The following is a 21,036-nucleotide window of genomic DNA, read 5'->3' as shown; positions in this document are numbered from 1 at the left end:
GGGAGGAATCCCCAACCCAAGGCATTCACACCTTGTTTTTCCCCAAATCAGTATTTTCCCCAAACCTTCTCACAGTGACATCCCCCCTGTCCTGCTATGGGTGAGCTCAGTCCCAAACCTGACCCTGATCCTGGTCTCAATCTCTCTCCACATTCACAGTTCTGTATTTAATCCCATCCCAGTGCCACACTCATCTAGCCCCAGACCCAATACCAACCCCAGCCCTAAAGCCAATCCCATGTCTAGCCTTAACCCCAATCCCAGCTCTAATCCAAATCTCAGCCCCAACTCCAAGCCCAGACCCAATTCCAGACCCTTCCTAAATCCTCGGCCCCAAACCAAATCCCAGGTTCAGCCCTTCTGGGGCTTTGGGGGTGTCTCTGTCCCTGTGGCCCCGATGATGTTTGGGTGGGGTCACAGCAGGGCTGAGAGGGACAGAGACCCCCCCGGCCTCCCCAGGGGTGAGAAGGTGGCAGAGCCCCCCCAGCCCCAAGCAGCCTTAGCAGTGAGAGGGACACAGAGCCCCTGGTGCCCAGCCCTGCACAGGCATTGCCTGAGGCCAGAGGGATGGAGACCCCCCGAGCATCCCCCAGGGCGAGGGGACAGAGAGCCCCGAGCATCCCCTGGGCTGAGAGGGACAGAGACTGCCCCAAGCACCCCCTGGCACAGGGGTGAGAGGGAGGGAGACCCCCAGGCATTCCCTGGGTGAGAATGATGGAGACCCCTGGGGAATGGCCTGGGGTGACAGAGACAGGGACACCCCTGGGGAATGGCCTGGGGTGACAGGGACAGGGACACCCCTGGGGAATGGCCTGGGGACACAGGGACAGGGACACCCCTGGGGAATGGCCTGGGGTCACAGGGACAGGGACAACCCTCCCAAGCCATTCCCAAGCATCCCCCAGTGTGAGAGGCACAGAGACCCCTTGAGCATCCCCTAGGCACCGGACAAAGTAAAGTTGTTTCTTTACAAAAATCAAACTTAATCCTACAGAAAATGCCATGAATTTGCTCTTCCCACAAGTCACTTGTGGTGAAAAGACAAACAAATCCCAAAATTTAATAAACTGACAGTAGAAGCAATTCTGTGGCAATTCCAAAATCCATTGGTCCTGCACAGCCCTAGCTCAGCTGCTGGCACATTCTGATAAAAGAAAAGTGGAAATTTGGCCCAATACATTGTGATACCTGTTTTATGAAAAGATTATGAAAAGGAAGGGAAAGCTCTGCGTAGATTTCACAAAGGTTACAGGAACAAAGAAAAAAATTATTCTTAGATTTGGCAAAGCCCCCGGCCTGTGAAAGAGAAAAGGGGGGACAGCCATGGAGTGACAGGGACAGAGACCTCCCCTGGGGCAGGGCAAGTGTGATATTGTCCCCTGTGTGTGTGGCCTTCCCGGGGTGGGGGTTTTACACCTGAGCCAGTTTGGGTAAGGGGGGTGGTGTTCACCCCCTGAGCAGGGATTCCCCCACTGTTTCAGGTTGCAGTGTAAGATGGAACCCAATGCATGTTTTCAATCCCCATCTTCATCAACTGCTAGAAACAGGTGGGGCAGTGTTCTTGATCTCTTCCATGACTCAGCCCTCATAATGCCCATGCCCTCCAGGAAAGATATCTGCTGTGAATGGGCCATTGAGTGTCACTGCAGGACTGATAAAATTCCATCATCCCATTGTGGGATGCTCCGCCCAGGGGGAGGATCCAAGCATTCCTACCTGGATATAAGCTGAGCCTTGCAACACCAGGAGCAGCTTGCCTACTGGATTCCCAGAGGACAAGAGCTCCAGAACCACCCCTGGACCTCCAGAGGAAGACCAGACCCTTCTACAGGATCACTGCTTGGACAGAATCATGTTCATCACTCCCACAGGACTGCAGCCACCCTTTGATGGGACTGCTGCCACCACCCTGAGCAGCGACAGGGTGTCAGGTTATATCCTGACTCTGTCAGTTTAAGGCAGTGTTTCTGTATCATTGCCTTGATCTTCATTTTCTTTTTCAATTGTAATTCTGGCTTAGACTCTCCCCAGGTTTGCCTTCAAACCAGTACAAAAGACAATGAGTGCACCCTTTGTTTGGTCCCTGAAACGGGATTTCCCATTCCCAAGTCTTGATTGGATGGAGGAGGAGGCTGTGAGGAAGATGAAGGAGCCCTGGGACACGCAGGCAGGTGAGGAGGAAGTCAGTGCCCCTTTCCCCCTCTCTCCTGCTCCATCTCCCAGCCCAGCACAGCCCCCGGCTGCAGGACAACCCTGCTGCCAACCCCGTCCTGCCGGGGATGCACTGGGGGGATCTCCTTCCCCTTCCCTGTGGCACGGAGGCGAATCCCATCCTCTCCTTGTCCTTCCTCCCCCAGGGAAGAAGCTGAGGATGGAGACCGGGGAGGAAAAATCCCCACAGCAAAACCTCGTGGAAGAAGCCATTTTGAGTGGCTCCACACTGCTGACTTCCAACATAGAGGAAAAGCCCCAGAGATCCCACAGGAGGAGGGGCTCCAAACCCAGCCCAGGGTGCTCTGAGGAGGAAAGACCCACCCTGAGCAAGGAAGGTGGACAGAGCTTCAGCCAGAGCTCAGAGCTGGTGGCCCATGAGCAGCTTCACAATGTGGAGAAGCCCCACAAGTGCTTGGTGTGTGGGAAGAGCTTCAGGCAGAGCAGCACCCTGATCTGCCACCAGATGATCCACACTGGGGAATGGCCCTACGAGTGTGGGGAGTGTGGGAAGGGCTTCAGCTGCAGCTCTGCCCTCATCATCCACCAACGCATCCACAGTGGGGAGCGGCCCTACGAGTGTCCCCAGTGTCAGAAGAGGTTTCGGAGAAGTTCCCATCTCCTCAAGCACCAGCGCATTCACTCAGAGGAGAGGGCCTTCTGCTGCCCTGACTGTGGGAAGGGCTTCAAGCAGAAATCCCACGTCATCAGGCACCAGCGCATCCACACTGAGGAGAGGCCCTACGAGTACGGGGAATGTGGGAAGGGCTTCAGCTGCAGATCCACCTTTGTGAAACACCTAAGCATCCACACTGGGGAGAGGCCCTACGAGTGTCCCCAGTGTCAGAAGAGGTTTCAGACCCGCTCCGATCTCCTCCAGCACCAGCGAATTCACTCAGATGAGAGGCCATTCTGCTGCCCTGATTGTGGGAAGGGCTTCAAGCGGAAATACCACCTCATCAGGCACCAGCGGTCCATCCACAATGGGGAGAGGCCCTACGAGTGTCCCCAGTGTCAGAAGAGGTTTCAGACCCGCTCCGATCTCCTCCAGCACCAGCGAATTCACTCAGATGAGAGGCCATTCTGCTGCCCTGATTGTGGGAAGGGCTTCAAGCGGAAATACCACCTCATCAGGCACCAGCGGTGCATCCACACTGGGGAGAGGCCCTACGAGTGTCCCCAGTGTGGGAAGAGCTTCACTTTCAGCTGTAACTTGACCAGACACAAACAGGGTCTTGGGTAAGTGAAGCCCTGCAAATGCCCCAGTTTCAGGAGGAGCTTCGTTCACTGCTCCAAATTCGGTCCTCCATTGGAGGTCCCACATTGGGAAGAGCCCCAGTGGTCCATGTTCCCTGTGATCCATGTGAGGAAGACACCTGTCCCTTTTCCTGCCCCTCCCAGTGACATGATGTGGCATTGAAAAACATGAGGGTCTGGCCATGGTCCTGTCATTACATTCACTCCCACCTCAGGTCATTGCCAGGAGCAAGAAAGGGACTCTTTCTCTCTCACCCCTGAGGAGAAGGGTGTCCTTTTCAGACATGGGAAATTGTGGCCAGGCAGACCCAGTGAGTTGTGGTTTTATTTTCCCTGTAAATAGTTTTATTGATCCCTTCTGTTATCAATATTGTTTCTGTTCCATTTGTTCCTTATCTTGTTGCTGTTCCAAATAAATTGTTCTTATCCCAGCCCGGGATCTTTGCCTTTTGTGCTTTCCATGGGAGGCGGGAGGGCAGCGAGGGCAGCGCGGTTTAGCGGGAGCGGGAAATTGGAGAATGCCATTCCTGAAGCCCGGCCCGTGGAAACCGAGCATCCCAGCTGGTGCCAGCCCTGGTGGCCATGGCAGCAGCCTTGGGAGCGGGTCCCTGGCTGGGGCTGTGGGAACCTCTTCCCTCTGGTGCCCAGGGACAGGAGTGGAGGGAGCGGCTGCAGCTGAGTCGGGGCAGGCTCAGGTTGGATGTCAGGAAAAGGTTTTTGCCCAGAGGCTGCTGGGGCCCTGGCCAGGCTCCCCAGGGAAGGGTCCCAGCTCCAGGGCTCTCTGAGCTGCAGCAGAGTTTGGCCAGCGCTGCCAGGCCCAGGCTGGCATTGTTGGGGTGTCCTGTGCAGGGCCAGCAGTTGGACTGGAGGATCCTGATGGGTCCCTCCCAGCTCAGCCAATTCTGTGCTTCTGGGATCCCATCAGCCTGGGGATGGGGCTGCCAATGGCTGCCATGGCAACGGGCTCTGGCTGCAGGCCTGAGCTGGTGTCCATGGCAACCACCCCTGGCATGGGGTCTCCATGGAGCTGCCAAGGTACTGACCATAGCAACAGGGGGCTGGGGATGGTCGCCATGGAAAAAGACCACAGCAACAGGGGGCCGGGTGGTGGTTGCCATGGAAACAGACCATAACAACAGGCTCCTGGTGATGGTTGCCTGCAAAGGATCAGATTTATAACAGGCCCTCAGAGGGGCTCCATGGGATCTTTTCAAGAGTCTCCAGGCTGTTCCAGAGCTGGAATGTCACATGCAGAGACAGGGGCTCCATGGAGACCTCCCAGGGCTTTCTGGGGATGGTAAAGAGCCATGTGGTCAGAGGCAGTCACAGCCATTCCATGGTGACATCCCAGGAGTCCCCAGGCTGCCAGAGCTGGGATGGCCCAGACACTCACAGGGGTTCCTGTCATGGGCACAGTGGGAGCTTCAGGCAAAAGCTTTTTTTCTTTATTGGAGAAACTCCTTCTGAGTCATGAGGTGGAGAAATGACACTCAACAGCCACCATGGATCCTCAAACTCCTGCAGGGCCCCTAGACTCCTAAAAACCTTCTAAGAGTGGAGACTGGGAGCGGCTGGATCCAATCCCAGTCCTAGAATTTTGCAAAGGTGTAAAAGATTGAACAGGTGGAATTCAAATTTAGCACAATTTGTCTCACAAGATTAACGATGGAATACCAGATAAATTAGTATAAATACAGCTCTGATTGCGTCTGATCATGATCGGACAGAAAGATCTTAAGCAGAGTTATTTACTCCACAGTTCAGGAGCTATAACAATTATTAGAATATTGTGCTCTAGGAAGCAACAGGGCGCCTTGCTGTAGTCATTGGAGCCCATTGCAGGCAGAGCCTCCTGCTCCAGCAGGAACTGCCTTTCCTGTGCCATCAGCAGGGCAGGTCCCGCTGCAGGAAAAGCCCCAGGCCAGCCCCAGCACAGGGAAGGCCTCAGGCACAAGGGCAGAGTGCCGTGCTGGGAGCTGTGCCAGGGAGAGCCTGAGGCACCAAAGGCACCTTGGCAGCAGCAGCTGCTTGCAGGCCATGGCCAGAAGCCTCCCTTGGCAGCCCGGCCTGGTGGCCACCACTGCAGAGCTGCTGCCTCAGGGCTCATTCCTGGCTGGCCTCTGAAAAGCCACTTCTGCTCCAGGAGCCTGACTGGGAAGCCACTGGCCCCAGCACCTTGGGGACAAGATATTAATGACAAAACTCTTCATGCCAGCAGAGCCAAGGCAGGGGCAGAGGAAAGGGCAGAGCCAGGCCCAGGGGAGAGGGCAGCCATGGTGATGGCTGTCAGGTCACTGCCCCTACAGCAGCCTGGCTGCCCTCAGCAGACATTCTGGCCAGAAGCATTGTGAGGGCACCCAGCACAGCAGAGAACCCACACGACAGGAATTCTGCCACTGGGGAGGGCAGGGGGTTTCACTGGGTCAGGTTGGACCAAGCTCCTGATCCTGGATAATTCCTGGGATGGGGAATCCAATTCTCTAGAAAAACAGTTGCAGTTTCATGCCACTTTCATAATTGCAAAATATTTCCTGTTCTAACAAATGTAAATCTTCCCTCATTTAGCTTAGAGATATTGACCCTTGTTTTGTCACTGCAAGATTTGGGAGAAAATTACTTTGATCTCTGTTTTTCCATTTTCACAGACCTTGGAGAGGAGAAAAAATCTCCCAAGATGGGGTCTGGAGGCCTCATCATAAAACCTGCAGGGAGACTCTGCAGGCTCTGGGGTCAGTGGGGTGGAGACTGAGGACAGAACAGGGGTAGCCTGGGAGGGATGGAAGGGTGGTTTCAGAGAGGCTGGAGCTTTTCTTCCTAGTGGGAATGAGCCTGAAAAAGACATATTAGCACCAAGGGCAGCTGGGGAGGCCCAGAGTGGACACCAGGAGAAAGGAATTTCCCTCCAGGGCATGGCTGTGGTGCAGCATGTCCCCCAGCAGGAGCCTGGAGCAGCCCAAGGCTTTGTGTGGGCAGGCAGAGGCAGGCAGGAGGCAGAGCTGTCAGCAAAGGAAGGGGCCAGCCAGGTGGGGCAGCCTGCAGAGACAGAGGCGCAGGTTTGCTTAGCACCAGAGACACCTTTGCCTTGCTTGTCCCCACCTGCCATCACTGCCACCAGTGTTCTGCTCTACCTGGAACCTGGGGACACTTTCTCAGTCCTGTCCCTCAGAAGGATCTATTTAAAGTATGAGAAACTTCAGTGTTTCACGCTCTTTTTGAGTCCCTGAGAAGTTCTTTGAGCCCACTCTGAGGGACTGAGTCTGATGCAAAAGCACCAAAGCCCCAGAAGGTCATTACAGTCCTTGTGCTGTGTCTGTGCTGCTGAGCTGGGCCAGGCTCCTGGCCCAGAGGCAGCTCCTGGCAAGGGCAGCAGAGCTGCAGAGAGACAGCTCTGGCCAGGAGCAGCTCCTGGGCACAGCCCAGGAGGGCTGGGGCACTGCCAGGGCCCCTCAGGGACACCAGCAGGGCACAGACAGAGCTCCCAGGGGCTCAGCACTGCCAGGGGCTGTGGCATGTCCCAGAGGGGGCTGTGTCACAGCAGCTCCTCTGGGGCTGTGTCATGGAGACACAGAGCAGCTGGGATGTCAGCAAGGGGCTGTGTGACAGCACAGAGTGGGCTGTGTGAGGTCACAGATTGGGCTGTGACATCACAGAGTTTGTTGGGTCTGGGCTTGGAGTTGGGGCTGAGATTTGGATTAGAGCTGGGATTGGGGTTAAGGCTAGACATGGGATTGGCTTTAGGGCTGGGGTTGGTATTGGGTCTGGGGCTAGATGAGTGTGGCACTGGGATGGGATTAAATACAGAACTGTGAATGTGGAGAGAGATTGAGACCAGGATCAGGGTCAGGTTTGGGACTGAGCTCACCCATAGCAGGACAGGGGGGATGTCACTGTGAGAAGGTTTGGGGAAAATACTGATTTGGGGAAAAACAAGGTGTGAATGCCTTGGGTTGGGGATTCCTCCCACACAAGTCCATCACTAGAAGTCATCTGATGTCCATAAAAACCTTCAAAAATCAAGAGTGAATAAAAAAAAGCCACCACGAGTGTCCCATTTCCAGTCTCATCCCTCTGGTGTTCTCGTGGTCTCCTGTGTCCAGGCTGTTGGGGATCCCATGGGTCCTGGGGATCCCCCTTCTCCAGGGTCCTTCTTAGGGATGCAGGCCGATTTTGGAGTCTCAGGGTCACCCTCTCCAGCCTCCCCTCAATCCAGCCACTTGGGGTTCCCCCTTCTTTCCACCGCCCTGTCCTGGTTTAGGGCAAATTTGGTTGAAAACCCCCAAAAGGAGTTTCCTCTAGAATGCAGATTCAGCAGCCCCACCCTCAGCCAGTTCGGGAAAATATTTCCTTGGAGAAAAGTGGAAAAAAAACGCTTTATTTACCAGGCAAAGCATTCAACAGCACAAAAATTGAACAATATTAAGCAATAAAACCTCCTGCGGCTTCAAAAAAGATGACAAACTCCACAAGTCCCTCCTTGGGCTGTAGCTCAGTGCACTCTGTCTCTTATCAGTCTCTTATCAGTCTCTTATCAGTCCCTCCAGCGCTGGAAATGCCTTGGTCCACGCCCAGCCAAGTGGGCCACAGGTGGGAGCTGCCAGTGGTGTTCTGGGTGTTCAGTCCAGAGCAGGTTTTAAACAGCTCCAAAGAAAAAGAACAACCACAGCCCAGGGAACTTCTCTGCCTCAGAGAGCTAAAAACTAACTAAAAGCAAAGGAGAGCTCTGTCCCACCTTCTGTCCATCCAGGAGCCGGAATGTGGAGGAGTGAGTGCAGTGTCTGAAAACAAACTGCAACTTCTTCCTCCTCCCCTTGGCTCTCAGAACCAGCCTTGAAGGTGCAGAACTCATTTCTGGGCTAAAGGGACCGATGGGGCACGAGCATCATGAAGTCACACCAGGACACGCCCCTGTCAGGGTCAGGGGGTCCCATCCCCGCCTCATCTCCGGGCTGCTGGGGGTGCCCCAGCTCCGGTATTGCCCCTTCCCCTCTCCCCACCCCGGGGGTCCCCCGTTCCACAGCCCCGGCTCTCACAAGGATCCACAAAACCAATGTCCCGCCCCGTCGGTACTGGGCCATCCCCACGTGGACCCCCCGGGACCCTCCTGAGGGGCGATCGCGGCTCCTCTGGCCCCAAAAAAGCTCCTCTTAGGGAGCCCGGAGATATCCGGGGCTCGAGTCCGGGATCTGCCGACTCTGAACACTCTCCAAAAAAATCATCCTGGAGACCCCTGGCTGGAGTTATTTGGGAATTTAGCTACTTGAGCTGGGCTTCTTGTGGGACTCTTAGTAGCCTTGTGTTCTTCACCTTTGAGTAAATGAACTTTATCAGTCATGCGGATATCATTTGCTCCCTCTTCCCCTGTGATTTTAAGAAACTTTTCAAGGAAGGAAAAGAAAATATTTTACTTTTCCTGGCCACCAACAGCAGCCATTTTCCTCATAATTTCTCCCATAAGTTCCACAGGAGGAGGAGGGACTGTTTCCAAGTTTCCAAGAGTTCCTCCAGAGAGAGCCACAACTTCCTCAGAGGAGGGAACCATGCTGTTGTTAAAGGCACCTGGGGTCAGGCAACAGTGCCTAAACTCACAATGCCAGAATTATGTAACAGTCTGGTTAAGAAGATTGTTAGAGAGATGCATCTGCCCCAATTCAGGTGCTAACGAGACCAAATCCAAAGCAGGTTCTGTTGAACAGTAAATGTGAGGTAGAGAGAGAGATGGAAAAAAATAGAAAAGGGGGCACAGCCAGGGACTGAGAGGGACAGAGACCTCCCCTGGGGCAGGGCAAGTGTGACATGGTCCCCTCTGTGTGTGTGGCCTTCCCGGGGTGGGGGTTTTACACCTGAGCCAGTTTGGGTAAGGGGGGTGGTGTTCACCCCCTGAGCAGGGATTACCCCACTGTTTCAGGCTGCAATGTAAGATGGAACCCAATGCATGTTTTCAATCCCCATCTTCATCAACTGCTAGAAACAGGTGGGACAGTGTTCTTGATCTCTTCCATGACTCAGCCCTGATAACGCCCTCCAGGGGAGATATCTGCTGTGAATGGGCCATTGTGTGTCACTGCAGGACTGATAAAATTCCATCATCCCATTGTGGGATGCTCCGCCCAGGGGGAGGATCCAAGCATTCCTACCTGGATATAAGCTGAGCATTGCAACACCAGGAGCATCTTGCCTACTGGATTCCCAGAGGACAAGAGCTCCAGAACCACCCCTGGATCTTCAGAGGAAGACCAGACCCTTCTACAGGATCACTGCTTGGACAGAATCACGTTCATCACTCCCACAGGACTGCAGCCACCACCCTGAGCAGCAACAGGGTGTCAGGTTATATCCTGACTCTGTCAGTTTTAAGGCAGTGTTTCTGTATCATTGCCTTGATCTTCATTTTCTTATTCAATTGTAATTCTGATTAGGCTGTCCCCAAGGTTTCCCTTAAATCCTGTACAAAAGACAATGTGTGCACCCTTTGTTTGGTTCCCAGAACAGGATTTCCCATTCCCAAACCTTGAGTCAATGGAGGAGGGGGCTGTGAGGAAGAGGAAGGAGCCCTGGGACACGCAGGCAGGTGAGGAGGAAGTCAGTGCCCCTTTCCCTCTCTCTCCGGCTCCATCTCCCAGCCCAGCACAGCCCCCGGCTGCAGGACAACCCTGCTGCCAATCCCGTCCTGCTGGGGATGCACTGGGGGGATCTCCTTCCCCTTCCCTGTGGCACAGAGGCAAATCCCATCCTCTGCTTGTCCTTCCTCCCCCAGGGAAGAAACTGAGGATGGAGACCGGGGAGGAAAAATCCCCACAGCAAAACCTCGTGGAAGAGGCAGTTTTGAGTGGCTCCACACTGCAGAATTCCAACATAGAGGAAAAGCCCCAGAGATTCTACAGCAAGAGGGGCCCAAAACCCAGCCCAGGGGGCTCTGAAGAGGAAAGACCCACCCTGAGCCAGGAAGGTGGGCAGAGCTTCAGCCAGAGCTCAAAGCTGGTGGCCCAGGAGCAGCTTCAGGATGGGGAGAAGCCCCACAAGTGCTTGGAGTGTGGGAAGAGCTTCAGGTGGAGCAGCACCCTGATCAGCCACCAGATGATCCACACTGGGGAATGGCCCTACGAGTGTGGGGAGTGTGGGAAGGGCTTCAGCTGCAGCTCTGCCCTCATCATCCACCAATGCATCCACAACGGGGAGAGGCCCTACGAGTGTCCCCAGTGTCAGAAGAGGTTTCGGAGAAGTTCCCATCTCCTCAAGCACCAGCGAATTCACTCAGAGGAGAGGCCCTTCCTCTGCCCTGACTGTGGGAAGGGCTTCAAGCAGAATTCCCACCTCATCAGGCACCAGCGCATCCACACTGGCGAGAGGCCCTATGAGTGTCCCCAGTGTAAGAAGCGGTTTCAGACCAGCTCCCATCTCCTCCAACACCAGCGGATTCACACCCAGGAGAGGCCCTTCCTTTGCCCTGACTGTGGGAAGGGCTTCAAGCACAACTGCAATCTCGTCACCCACCGGCGCATCCACACTGGGGAGAGGCCCTACGAGTGTCCCCAGTGTGGGAAGAGCTTCCCCAGAAGTTCTCATATGAAAAGACACCAACAGAGGCACCAGTAAGGGAAGCCCTGCAAATGCCTCGATTGCAGGAACAGCTTCATGCACCACTCCAGCTTCATCCCCCATGGGAGAACCCACATTGGGAAGAGCCCTGGTGATCCATGTTCCCTGTGATCCATGCTAGGAAGACACCTGCACCTTTTCCTGCCCCTGACAATGACATGATGTGGGATGGAAGAACGTAAGGGTCTGGCCATTGCCTTGTCATTACATTTGCTCCCACCTCAGGGCATTGCCAGGGGCAGGAAAGGGACTCTCTCTCCCTGAGGAGAAGGGTGTCCTTTCCAGACAGGATGAAATACGTGGCCAGGCAGACAGTTGTTGATGTTGTAGTTTTCCCTGTAAATAGTTTTTCTTATCCTTTCTGTTGACAATATTGTTTTTATTCCTGTTTGTTCCTTATCTCGTTGCTGTTCCCAGTTAATTGTTCTTATCCCCGCCCGGGATCTTTGCCTTTTGTGCTTTCCATGGGAGGCAGGAGGGCAGCGAGGGCAGCGCCGTTTTAGCGGGAGCAGGAAATTGGGGAATCCCATTCCTGAAGCCTGGCCCATGGAAACCTAGCATCCCAGCTGGTGCCAGCCCTGGTGGCCATGGCAGCAGCCTTGGGAGCGGGTCCCTGGCTGGGGCTGTGGGAACCTCTTCCCTCTGGTGCCCAGGGACAGGAGTGGAGGGAGCGGCTGCAGCTGAGTCAGGGCAGGCTCAGGTTGGATGTCAGGAAAAGGTTTTTGCCCAGAGGCTGCTGGGGCCCTGGCCAGGCTCCCCAGGGAAGGGTCCCAGCTCCAGGGCTCTCTGAGCTGCAGCAGCGTTTGGCCAGCGCTGCCAGGCCCAGGCTGGCATTGTTGGGGTGTCCTGTGCAGGGCCAGCAGTTGGACTGGAGGATCCTGATGGGTCCCTCCCAGCTCAGCCAATTCTGTGCTTCTGGGATCCCATCAGCCTGGGGATGGGGCTGCCAATGGTTGCCATGGCAACGGGCTCTGGCTGCAGGCCTGAGCTGGTGTCCATGGCAACCACCCCTGGCATGGGGTCTCCATGGAGCTGCCAAGGGACTGAGCATAGCAACAGGGGGCTGGTGATGGTTGCCATGGAAACTGACCATAGCAACAGGGGGCTGGTGATGGTTGCCTCCTAAGGATCAGATTTGTCACAGGCCCTCAGAGGGGTTCCATGGGGACTTTCCAAGAGTCTCCAGGCTGTTCCAGAGCTGCAATGTCACAGGCACAGACAGGGGCTCCATTGAGACCTCCCAGGGCTTTCTGGGATGGTAAAGAACCCTGTGGTCAGAGGCAGTCACAGCCATTCCATGGTGACATCCCAGAGCACCTTGGGCTGCAAAGGCACCCATCTGTCACAGGCACTCACGGGGGCTCCACGGTGACATCCCAGGAGTCCCCAGGCTGCCAAAGAGCCGGGATATCCCAGACACTCACAGGGGTTCCTGTCATGGACACAGTGGGAGCTTCAGGCAAAGTTTTTTACAAAAGTTCCTGTTGGGTCACAAGGTACAGAAAGAAGCCCCAATAGTCTCCACCGATCCCCAAATACGCCCTAGGACCTCCAGGCTTTCTAAACTCCTTCTAAGAGAGGAGCATTGGAGCAGCTGGTTCCAATCCCAGCCTCAGACTTTTCAAGTGTTAGTGTGTAAAAAATTATCAAGGTGAAATTAAAACTTTATAGTGTTTGTCCCTCAGGATTAAGGATGGCAAACCAGAGATATTAATCTAATTATCTACTATGGTAATGATTAGATAAAATTATCTTTATCAGAAATATTTATGCCAAGGTATAGGAGTTGTCACATTTATATAACAATATATTGTATTATATTATATTATATTATATTATATTATATTATATTATATTATATTATATTATATTAATAACTGTGAAGTGATTTCAAATCAATTTTATTAAAGCAAAACCAGTAATTAAGCAGAGATTGGTGTCAGTCCCCCAGACCAACGACCATGAGCAAATCCCTTTGGCTCAGCCTGGAGCAGTGACCTTGAGGGGTGTCCTCCTTACAGGGAGGAAACTCTACACCCCCCAAGAAGGGAAATGTCAGGAGATGCTGCGGTTAAGATTTGGGATGGGGCTTTTCTAGACTTAGGTGCTGCCCTGTCAGTCAGATGTGCCCAGGCTGGGCCAGCTCAGCAGCTCTGCAGAAGCTCTCACTGGTGTCACTTGGTTGTTCCTTTCTCCGGGGATTTTTCCAGCTCTGCCTCAGCTTCAGCTCCCTCTGAGGAAGTTGAACTTTGGGATGGGGGAGTAAGGCTGGTTTCAGCATTATTCACCCCAAAAGCAGCGTGACCCCCCCCTCTTCATTTCCCACTGGAGGCTTGGCAAATAGGGCCTTGCTGGAGTTGTTGGAGCCCATTGCAGGCAGAGCCTCCTGCTCCAGCAGGAACTGCCTTTCCTGTGCCATCAGCAGGGCAGGTCCCGCTGCAGGAAAAGCCCCAGGCCAGCCCCAGCACAGGGAAGGCCTCAGGCACAAGGGCAGAGTGCCGTGCTGGCAGCTGTGCCAGGGAGAGCCTGAGGCACCAAAGGCACCTTGGCAGCAGCAGCTGCTTGCAGGCCATGGCCAGAAGCCTCCCTTGGCAGCCCGGCCTGGTGGCCACCACTGCAGAGCTGCTGCCTCAGGGCTCATTCCTGGCTGGCCTCTGAAAAACCACTGCTGCTCCAGGAGCCTGACTGGGAAGCCATTGGCCCCAGCACCTTAGGGACAAGATATCAATGACAAAACTCTTCATGCCAGCAGAGCCAAGGCAGGGGCAGAGGAAAGGGGAGAGCCAGGCCCAGGGGACAGGGCTGCCATGGTGATGGCTGTGAGGGCACTGCCCCTGCAGCAGCCTGGCTGCCCTCAGCAGACATTCTGGCCAGAAGCGTTGTGAGGGCACCCAGCACATCAGAGAATCCACAGTAGAAGGAATTCTGTACTTGGGGATGAGAGGGTTTCACTGGGTCAGGCTGCACAAAGCTCCTGATCTTGGATAATTCCTGTAAAGGAGAATCCACTACTCTGGAAGTACACTCGCAGTTTTGAGCCACTCTTATAATTGTAAAATATTTCCTCCTTCTAAAAACTGTAAAGCCACCCTCATTCCGTTTAATGATTTTGACCCTTTTTCTGTCAAGGCAAGATTTGGGACAAAAAAACCTTAATCACTGTTTTTCCATTTTCACAGACCTTATTTTTTTCCAAAATTCTCCCAAGATGGGGTTTGGAGGCCTCATCATAAAACCGGCAGGGAGACTCTGCAGGCTCTGCGCTCTGTGGTGTGGAGACTGAGGACAGAACAGGAATAGCCTGGGAGGGATTGAGGGGTGGTTTCAGAGAGGCTGGAGCTTTTCTTCCTAGTGGGAATGAGCCTGAAAAAGCCATATTAGCACCAAGGGCTGCTGGGGAGGCCCAGAGTGGACACCAGGAGAAAGGAATTTCCCTGCCAGGGCATGGCTGTGGTGCAGCACGTCCCCCAGCAGGAGCCTGGAGCAGCCCAAGGCTTTGTGTGGGCAGGCAGAGGCAGGCAGGAGGCAGAGCTGTCAGCAAAGGAAGGGGCCAGCCAGGTGGGGCAGCCGGGGGATGCCCACAGCCTGCAGGGACAGAGGCACAGGTTTGCTCAGCACCAGAGACACCTTTGCCTTGCTTGTCCCCACCTGTCATCACTGCCACCAGTGTTCTGCTCTACCTGGAACCTGGGGACACTTTCTCAGTCCTGTCCCTCAGAAGGAACAATTTTATGCACGAGAAACCACACTTTGAGTTCTTGAGAAGTTCTTTGAGCATGCTGTAAGGGACTGAGTCTGATGCAAAGAGCACCAAAGCCCCAGAGGGTCATTACAGCCCTTGTGCTGTGTCTGTGCTGCTGAGCTGGGCCGGGCTCCTGGCCCAGAGGCAGCTCCTGGCAAGGGCAGCAGAGCTGCAGAGAGACAGCTCTGGCCAGGAGCAGCTCCTGTGCACAGCCCAGCAGGGCTGGGGCACTGCCAGGGCCCCTCAGGGACACCAGCAGGGCACAGACAGAGCTCCCAGGGGCTCAGCCCTGGCAGGGGCTGTGGCATGTCCCAGAGGGGGCTGTGTCACAGCAGCTCCTCTGTGGCTGTGTCATGGAGGCACAGAGCAGCTGGGATGTCAGCAAGGGGCTGTGTGACAGCACAGAGTGGGCTGTGTGAGGTCACAGATTGGGCTATGACATCACATAGTTTGTTGTGTGAGGTCACTGAGCAGCTATGGCATCATAGAGGGAACTGTGTGACATCACAGAGCAGGCTGTGACATCATGGCATGGCTGTATGACATCATAGAGCTGGCTGTAAGGTCAAAGTGTGTGCTGTGACATCACAGAGTGTCAGTATGACATCACAGAGCGGGTTTTGTGGCATCACTGAGGGGGTTGTGACATCACACAGCTGTCTGTGACATCGTAGTGTGAGGCCATAGAGCAGATCTTGCCATCATAGAGGATTGCTCTGTGACATCAGAGCGTGGGTTGTGACATCATCGAGTGGCTGTGTAACATCATAGAGCAGGCTGTGACACCACAGAACAAACTGTGACATCGCAGTGTGACTCTTTGACATCAGAGTGTTCTGTGACATCACAGAGCAGCTGTGTGACATCACAGCTGACTGTGTGACGTCATAGGAGGCAATGTGAAATCACCGGAGCTGTGTGTCATCACAGATGGCTGTGTGACATCCCAGGGGCTTTGTGAGGTCACTGGGGAGGTCACTCTGCCCCGGCCCCCCTCATTGTTCCCCCCAGAGCAGTCCAACCCTGCTCACGCACAGTGGGGTCCCCTATCCCCCCGGGTCCCCCCGCCTCCGGCGCCACAGCCTCCTCCAGAGGATGTTCCACGAGATTGACCCCAGAGCCTGACACGGGGACGGGGGCCGGGGCCCTGGGGGTGGCACAGGGGGACAGGGACCCCCCAGCAGCATCCCCGTGTCCCCCAGGGCCAGAGCCTGGGCCAGGGCTCCTTCACCCTGTTACCAACGAGCCCTTGAGAGCGCTGAAAAAATCCCCAGCAAGGGAGCAGCAAAAACCAGATTGAATATTAAGGGACAGCAGCACAAAGTTCCTTGGCAAGAGTCACTCTGCTCCTGACTGGACACTTCAGGCACACCAAGGAAACAAAACAACAAAAAAACCAAACAAAGTCCAGGCAATCAAACTAGAAATGAACCGAGAACTGTCCCTGTGCATGTGTGTGACACAAGGACAGTGAGGGCAAGGATGAAAGGAATACGGCCCAAAGGCTTAACAGAGCTCAAACTTAACAGGACTTAACTTATACCTTAATCTTAACTGATACCTTCAATTTCACAATTAAGCAAAAAACAGCATTTAGCAGGATTTAATCTAACTTTTAACCTATGACTTTGCAATTTAACAGAGGATTAACATTTAACAGTATTTAACTCAGCTTATAACTTATATTAAACATAGCAACTTAGGGAAACAACAGCTCTTAGCAGTGTTTAGCTTCACTTAGACCTCGTGACTTAACCTTACCTACAGGAAATGTAGGTAAGGTTAAGTCATCCTGGCCACACTTGGCACCAACAGCTTTCTTTGGCAGTGTGAGAACAGGGATGTTGTGCCACTGAGGGAACAAAAGCAGTTCCCAGGGCTGCTCCTCCAGAAAGCAGGAGCTGGTTGGGCAGCAGCAGTGCCTGGAGCAGACAGTGTTTGTGATGAGCTGCAGAGGAGCTGAGCCCAGAGACTGTTGGCCAAGGCCGAGCCCCAAGGAGCATTTCTCAGCTGGCAGGGAGGCCTGAGAAGGGGAGGGGGGAATGCAGCAGCACAGGGCCCATGGAACCAAGGGAGCATTGTGACACTGTGGGGCCCTGTGAGACCAAGGGACCACTGTGACACTGTGGGGCCTCATGGACTCATGGAGAGCACTGTGACATTGCTGGGCCTCATGGAACCATGGGGACCATACTGACACTCTGTGGCTCCATGGAATGTAGGGATCATTGTGACACTGAGAGGCCCCATCAAACCAAGTGTTCATTGTGACACCGTGGGCCTCATGGAACTGTAATGCCATTGTGACACTTTGAGGTGTCATGAGACTAAGGGACCGTTGTGACACTGCAAGACCCCAGGGAGCCAAAGGTCCATTGTGACATTGCAAGACCTCATAGAACCTAATGGAGAGACCATTTGGACACTTCAGAGCCTCATGGAACCAAGGTCCATTGTGAGACTGAGGGGATTCATAGAATCATGGAGACTCATAGAATCATTGGGACACTATGAGGCCAAATGGAATAAGCAAAGCATTGTGACACTGTGAGGCCTCATGGAAACTGTGAGACCACTGTGATCCTGGGGGTCCCCACAGAACCAAGAGGACCATTGTGATACTGTGGGGCCTGGTGAAACCAAGAGGCCTTTGTGAGACTGCAGGGCTGCATGGAACCAAAGGTCCATTGTGACATTGCAGGGCCTGATGTCATCAGTGGACCACTGTGACACTGTGGAGCCAAAGGAGACCATTGTGACACTGCAGGGCTGCATAGAACCGAGGGGCTATGGTGACATTGTGGAACCCCATTCAACCAAGGGTTCATTGTGACACTGCAGGACTGCGTGGAACCAAACTTCCAGGGTGACACAGAGGGGCCTCCAGTCATCAATGGTCCATTGTGACACTGTGGAGCCAAAGGAGACCATTGTGACACTGCAAACCCCCAGGGTCCAAAGGTCCATTGTGACATTGCAGGGCTCATGGAACAGAGGAGTCGCGTGACATTCTGTGGCCTGGGGAGCCATTGTGACACTGCAAGGCCTCGTGGAATCACTGGGACCATTGTGACACTGCAGGGCCTTGTGGCATCGTTGGCACCATTGTGACACTCTGGGACCCCACTGAACCAAGGGTCCATTGTGACACTGCTGGACCCCATGGAATCAAAGCACCACTGGGACACTGTGGGGCCCCATGGAACCAAGGGGACCATGGTGATAGTGCAGGACCTCATAAACCCAAGGGAACATGGAACAGGTCTGGTTGGTTTGGCCTCCCATGGACTGCCTAATTGGTCCAGCTGGTCTTGGCATGTTGAGGCTCTCTTCTCATCTGCTGCTGGAACACTGGGGCTCCATGCTTTTCTTGCCAGGGGAAAGAAATCTCCTTCTCCTCCAGGCACCCATGGCCACAATTAGGATTTCACCTCCAAATTTCCTTATTTCCACAGACTTTTCCCATAGGAATACGGCCAGGACAAGTCTGGCTGGCAATGGTTTCAGAAGGGTCACCTCTCATTGGTCCATGAAACACTGGGGAAGGCTCTGTGCTTTCCTTCCTATGGGAAAGAACTGTGCTGCTTCTGCATGTGCCCATGGCCGAAATTGGGTTTCCAACTCCAAAATTCCTTAAATGCAAGGACTGCTCCCAGACAAAATCTGCCATTCCTGACAAGTCTGGATGGCCTTGGACTACTGAGGCTCTCACCTGCCTTCCAAACACTGGGGCTCTGTGTTATGGAAAAGAACTATCTTTCTCACCCAGGTGCCCATGGCCAGAATTGGGATTCCACCTCCAACCTTCCCTATTGTGACAAATTGGAGGAGATTGTTGGATGGAAACATTCTGTGTGTGGGGGAGGAAGGGGCAGGTCCAGCCTTGCCCTGCCCTGGAACCCCAGCCCTGCCCTGCCCTGGAAACCCAATCCCCCCAGAGCCTCTATCCCAGCCCAGCAGTGGCTGCCAGTCCCTGGCACAGCACAGGCAATGCTCCACAGCCACCTCTGCAGCCCCCAGCCCAGCTCCTCAGGGACCAAATGAGCCCAAGCCCCACCTGGGGGAAGGGCCCAGGGAGACCAAGGCTGACCACAAGGCAAGCACACATCTTGACCCTGGATCCTCTTGGAATTTCCATCTGAACACTGCTGGAATCCAGGAGTTGGTAGCTGTGTGTGTGCTCCTCTGTATCTATTTTGTCTTTTTCTCTTTCTGTGTCTTCATCTTCTAATTCCCTCTTCTTGCAAATTTTGATTCAATTTAAATAGAACAGTCTTAGAATTGGCAAAGCTGAATAGGCCAAGTCAATGCTTTTAAAAGTGGGTTTTTTTGAATGAATCTCATATTAAACGTTTTTCCAAAGTTTCTCTAAATTTTTAAAGCTCCCAGTAAAAACTGTTTGGTTGTTTTGGGCACCTGAGAAACTCTTGTTGTTATTTCTCCAGCACATAAAACTCAGAGGACACAAACAATTGTAATTCCTTTTAAATGTCTCATTGAGAGAGTTGTTTATTGGATGGGGGTCAGGGCTTGTGTGTCCTGCTTGGCCCAGCTCAGGCAGGGCTTTCCCAGCCACATTCCACACTCCATTGCCCAGCTGGAGCCGCTGGTGCCTCTGAGTTGTGCTGCCCCAGCCCCAGGGACGCTCTCCTTGTCTGCCCATTCCCCCACGGTCTCTGGGCAGGGATGGCCTCAGTGGGGGCTGCTGACATCCTCAGCAACTTGGAGGCTGCTGCTGAATTTCCCTGCTCCAGAGGCTTGTTCAGCCTTCAGCTCTTCAGTGCAGGAATTCAGTGTCCCAGGGCTCATTAACATTCAGAACACCTGAACAAGCCAATCCTCTGGGAATCATTTGAATTTAATTTTCAAATCATTTGTGGTTAATTAGACAGATTTCAGTAGTGTATTCAAACTGAATAGATTCTTTTTAAAAAGACAGTGAGAAAACATTTTTTAGGTCCCGTTTAGGTTTTTTTTTCCCTGTTAATACAATGATGTGTGCAATCTCCAATTGACACTGAATCCAAGTACCTCCTCATGCAGTTTGAATAGATATGCAAATCAAGACCCTTCATGGCTGACAATCAATCAAACTCTGTCCCTACCCCCAGCCCACCATTTCCCCCATCCAAGCCCTGGCACTCAGAGCAGCCTTGTGCAAATCTGAGCTCCCTCCAGCCCAGGCTGCACCTGCAGCTTTCAGCTCCTTGGCTCCAACTCCCACCTGCTTTCCTTGCAGAAGAAGCTGCCCGAGACACAGAGGGATGTTCATTTCTTGTCAGCCAGCAAAGCCAAGGGAAGGCACAGCTCCATCAAATGCAAGTCTTTTTTCTCCCTGGGCCTGCCCCTGATCCCCACAGCCTGTCCTGTTTCCTTCATCCCTGCATTGCCAGGACTCTCTGGGATAAGGGAGCTCTGCTCTGGCTACAGAGGGAGGTGCAAGTGCCACCACTGGAGTGGGAACCACAACTCATCAGGTTTGTGTCCTTTGGGGGTCAGGAGCTGGTGAGACTCAGAGGCACAGAAAGTTTCTCCTCATGGCCAACAGACCATGGTTGAACAGAATGCTATTTAATAACAATCTCGCTCTTCCCTGAGCCATGTGCAACGTCTCAGCAGTGCCTGATGAGTCCACCATCCACAAGAGATTTCCATACTAGAATTAATTTTAGACAAGCATGGTTCTGTGACAGATATAAACACAATTAAGTTCTTGTATCAGGATGCTCATCCTGGAGTGGGGGCAAAACAGCTCCAACAATTCCTGATTTGCAAAGAGTTCAGCGGTGGATGGAGAAGGGAAGTCAGGCTGCTCTTGGTGCTGAGGAAATGCTGAAACCAGCCTGACTCATTTCATCTCCTCCTGTCCTGGCTGATCTCCCCTCTTTCCCCTTCCACCCATTGGCTTTTGTCTCCCACCAGGCCCCCGGTGAAGAGCCTGGCTCTGTGTTCTCCATCCCCTCCTCGCTGGCACTGCCAGGCTGGGATGAGGAGCCCCTCAGCCTTCCCTGCTCTGGGCTGGACAAGCCCAGCTCCCTCAGCCTCTGCTCACAGCCCAAGGGCTCCAGCTCCACCTTGGAGGCCCTTCCCAGACCCTGCTCCAGCTGCCAGACATCTTTCCTGCCCTGGGCAACCCAAGCCAGGCCACAGTGACCTGGATAATCCCCGTCCTTGATGTCCTGGTCACACAGCCCTGGCCCCTTGTCCCCATGTCAGGCTCTGGGGTGGAT

The 21,036-nt window shown here is 53.8% G+C and overlaps 1 protein-coding gene across 1 annotated transcript; it reads left to right on the top strand.

Annotated features, from left to right (window-relative positions):
* The first annotated feature begins 2,119 nt into the window (after positions 1-2,119).
* On the top strand, positions 2,120-11,061 carry LOC118700687 (zinc finger protein 271-like). The gene is made up of 4 exons (XM_054518113.1): positions 2,120-2,134; positions 2,558-3,419; positions 9,374-9,381; positions 10,480-11,061. The coding sequence occupies exons 1-4, from the start codon at positions 2,120-2,122 to the stop codon at positions 11,059-11,061; spliced, it is 1,467 nt and encodes a 488-aa protein (XP_054374088.1).
* Positions 11,062-21,036: the final 9,975 nt, after the last annotated feature.

Source organism: Molothrus ater, chromosome 34 (assembly GCF_012460135.2).
Source record: "Molothrus ater isolate BHLD 08-10-18 breed brown headed cowbird chromosome 34, BPBGC_Mater_1.1, whole genome shotgun sequence".
In the NCBI taxonomy this organism is placed as follows: domain Eukaryota; kingdom Metazoa; phylum Chordata; class Aves; order Passeriformes; family Icteridae; genus Molothrus; species Molothrus ater.
This window is presented reverse-complemented; position numbering and strand designations above follow the sequence as displayed.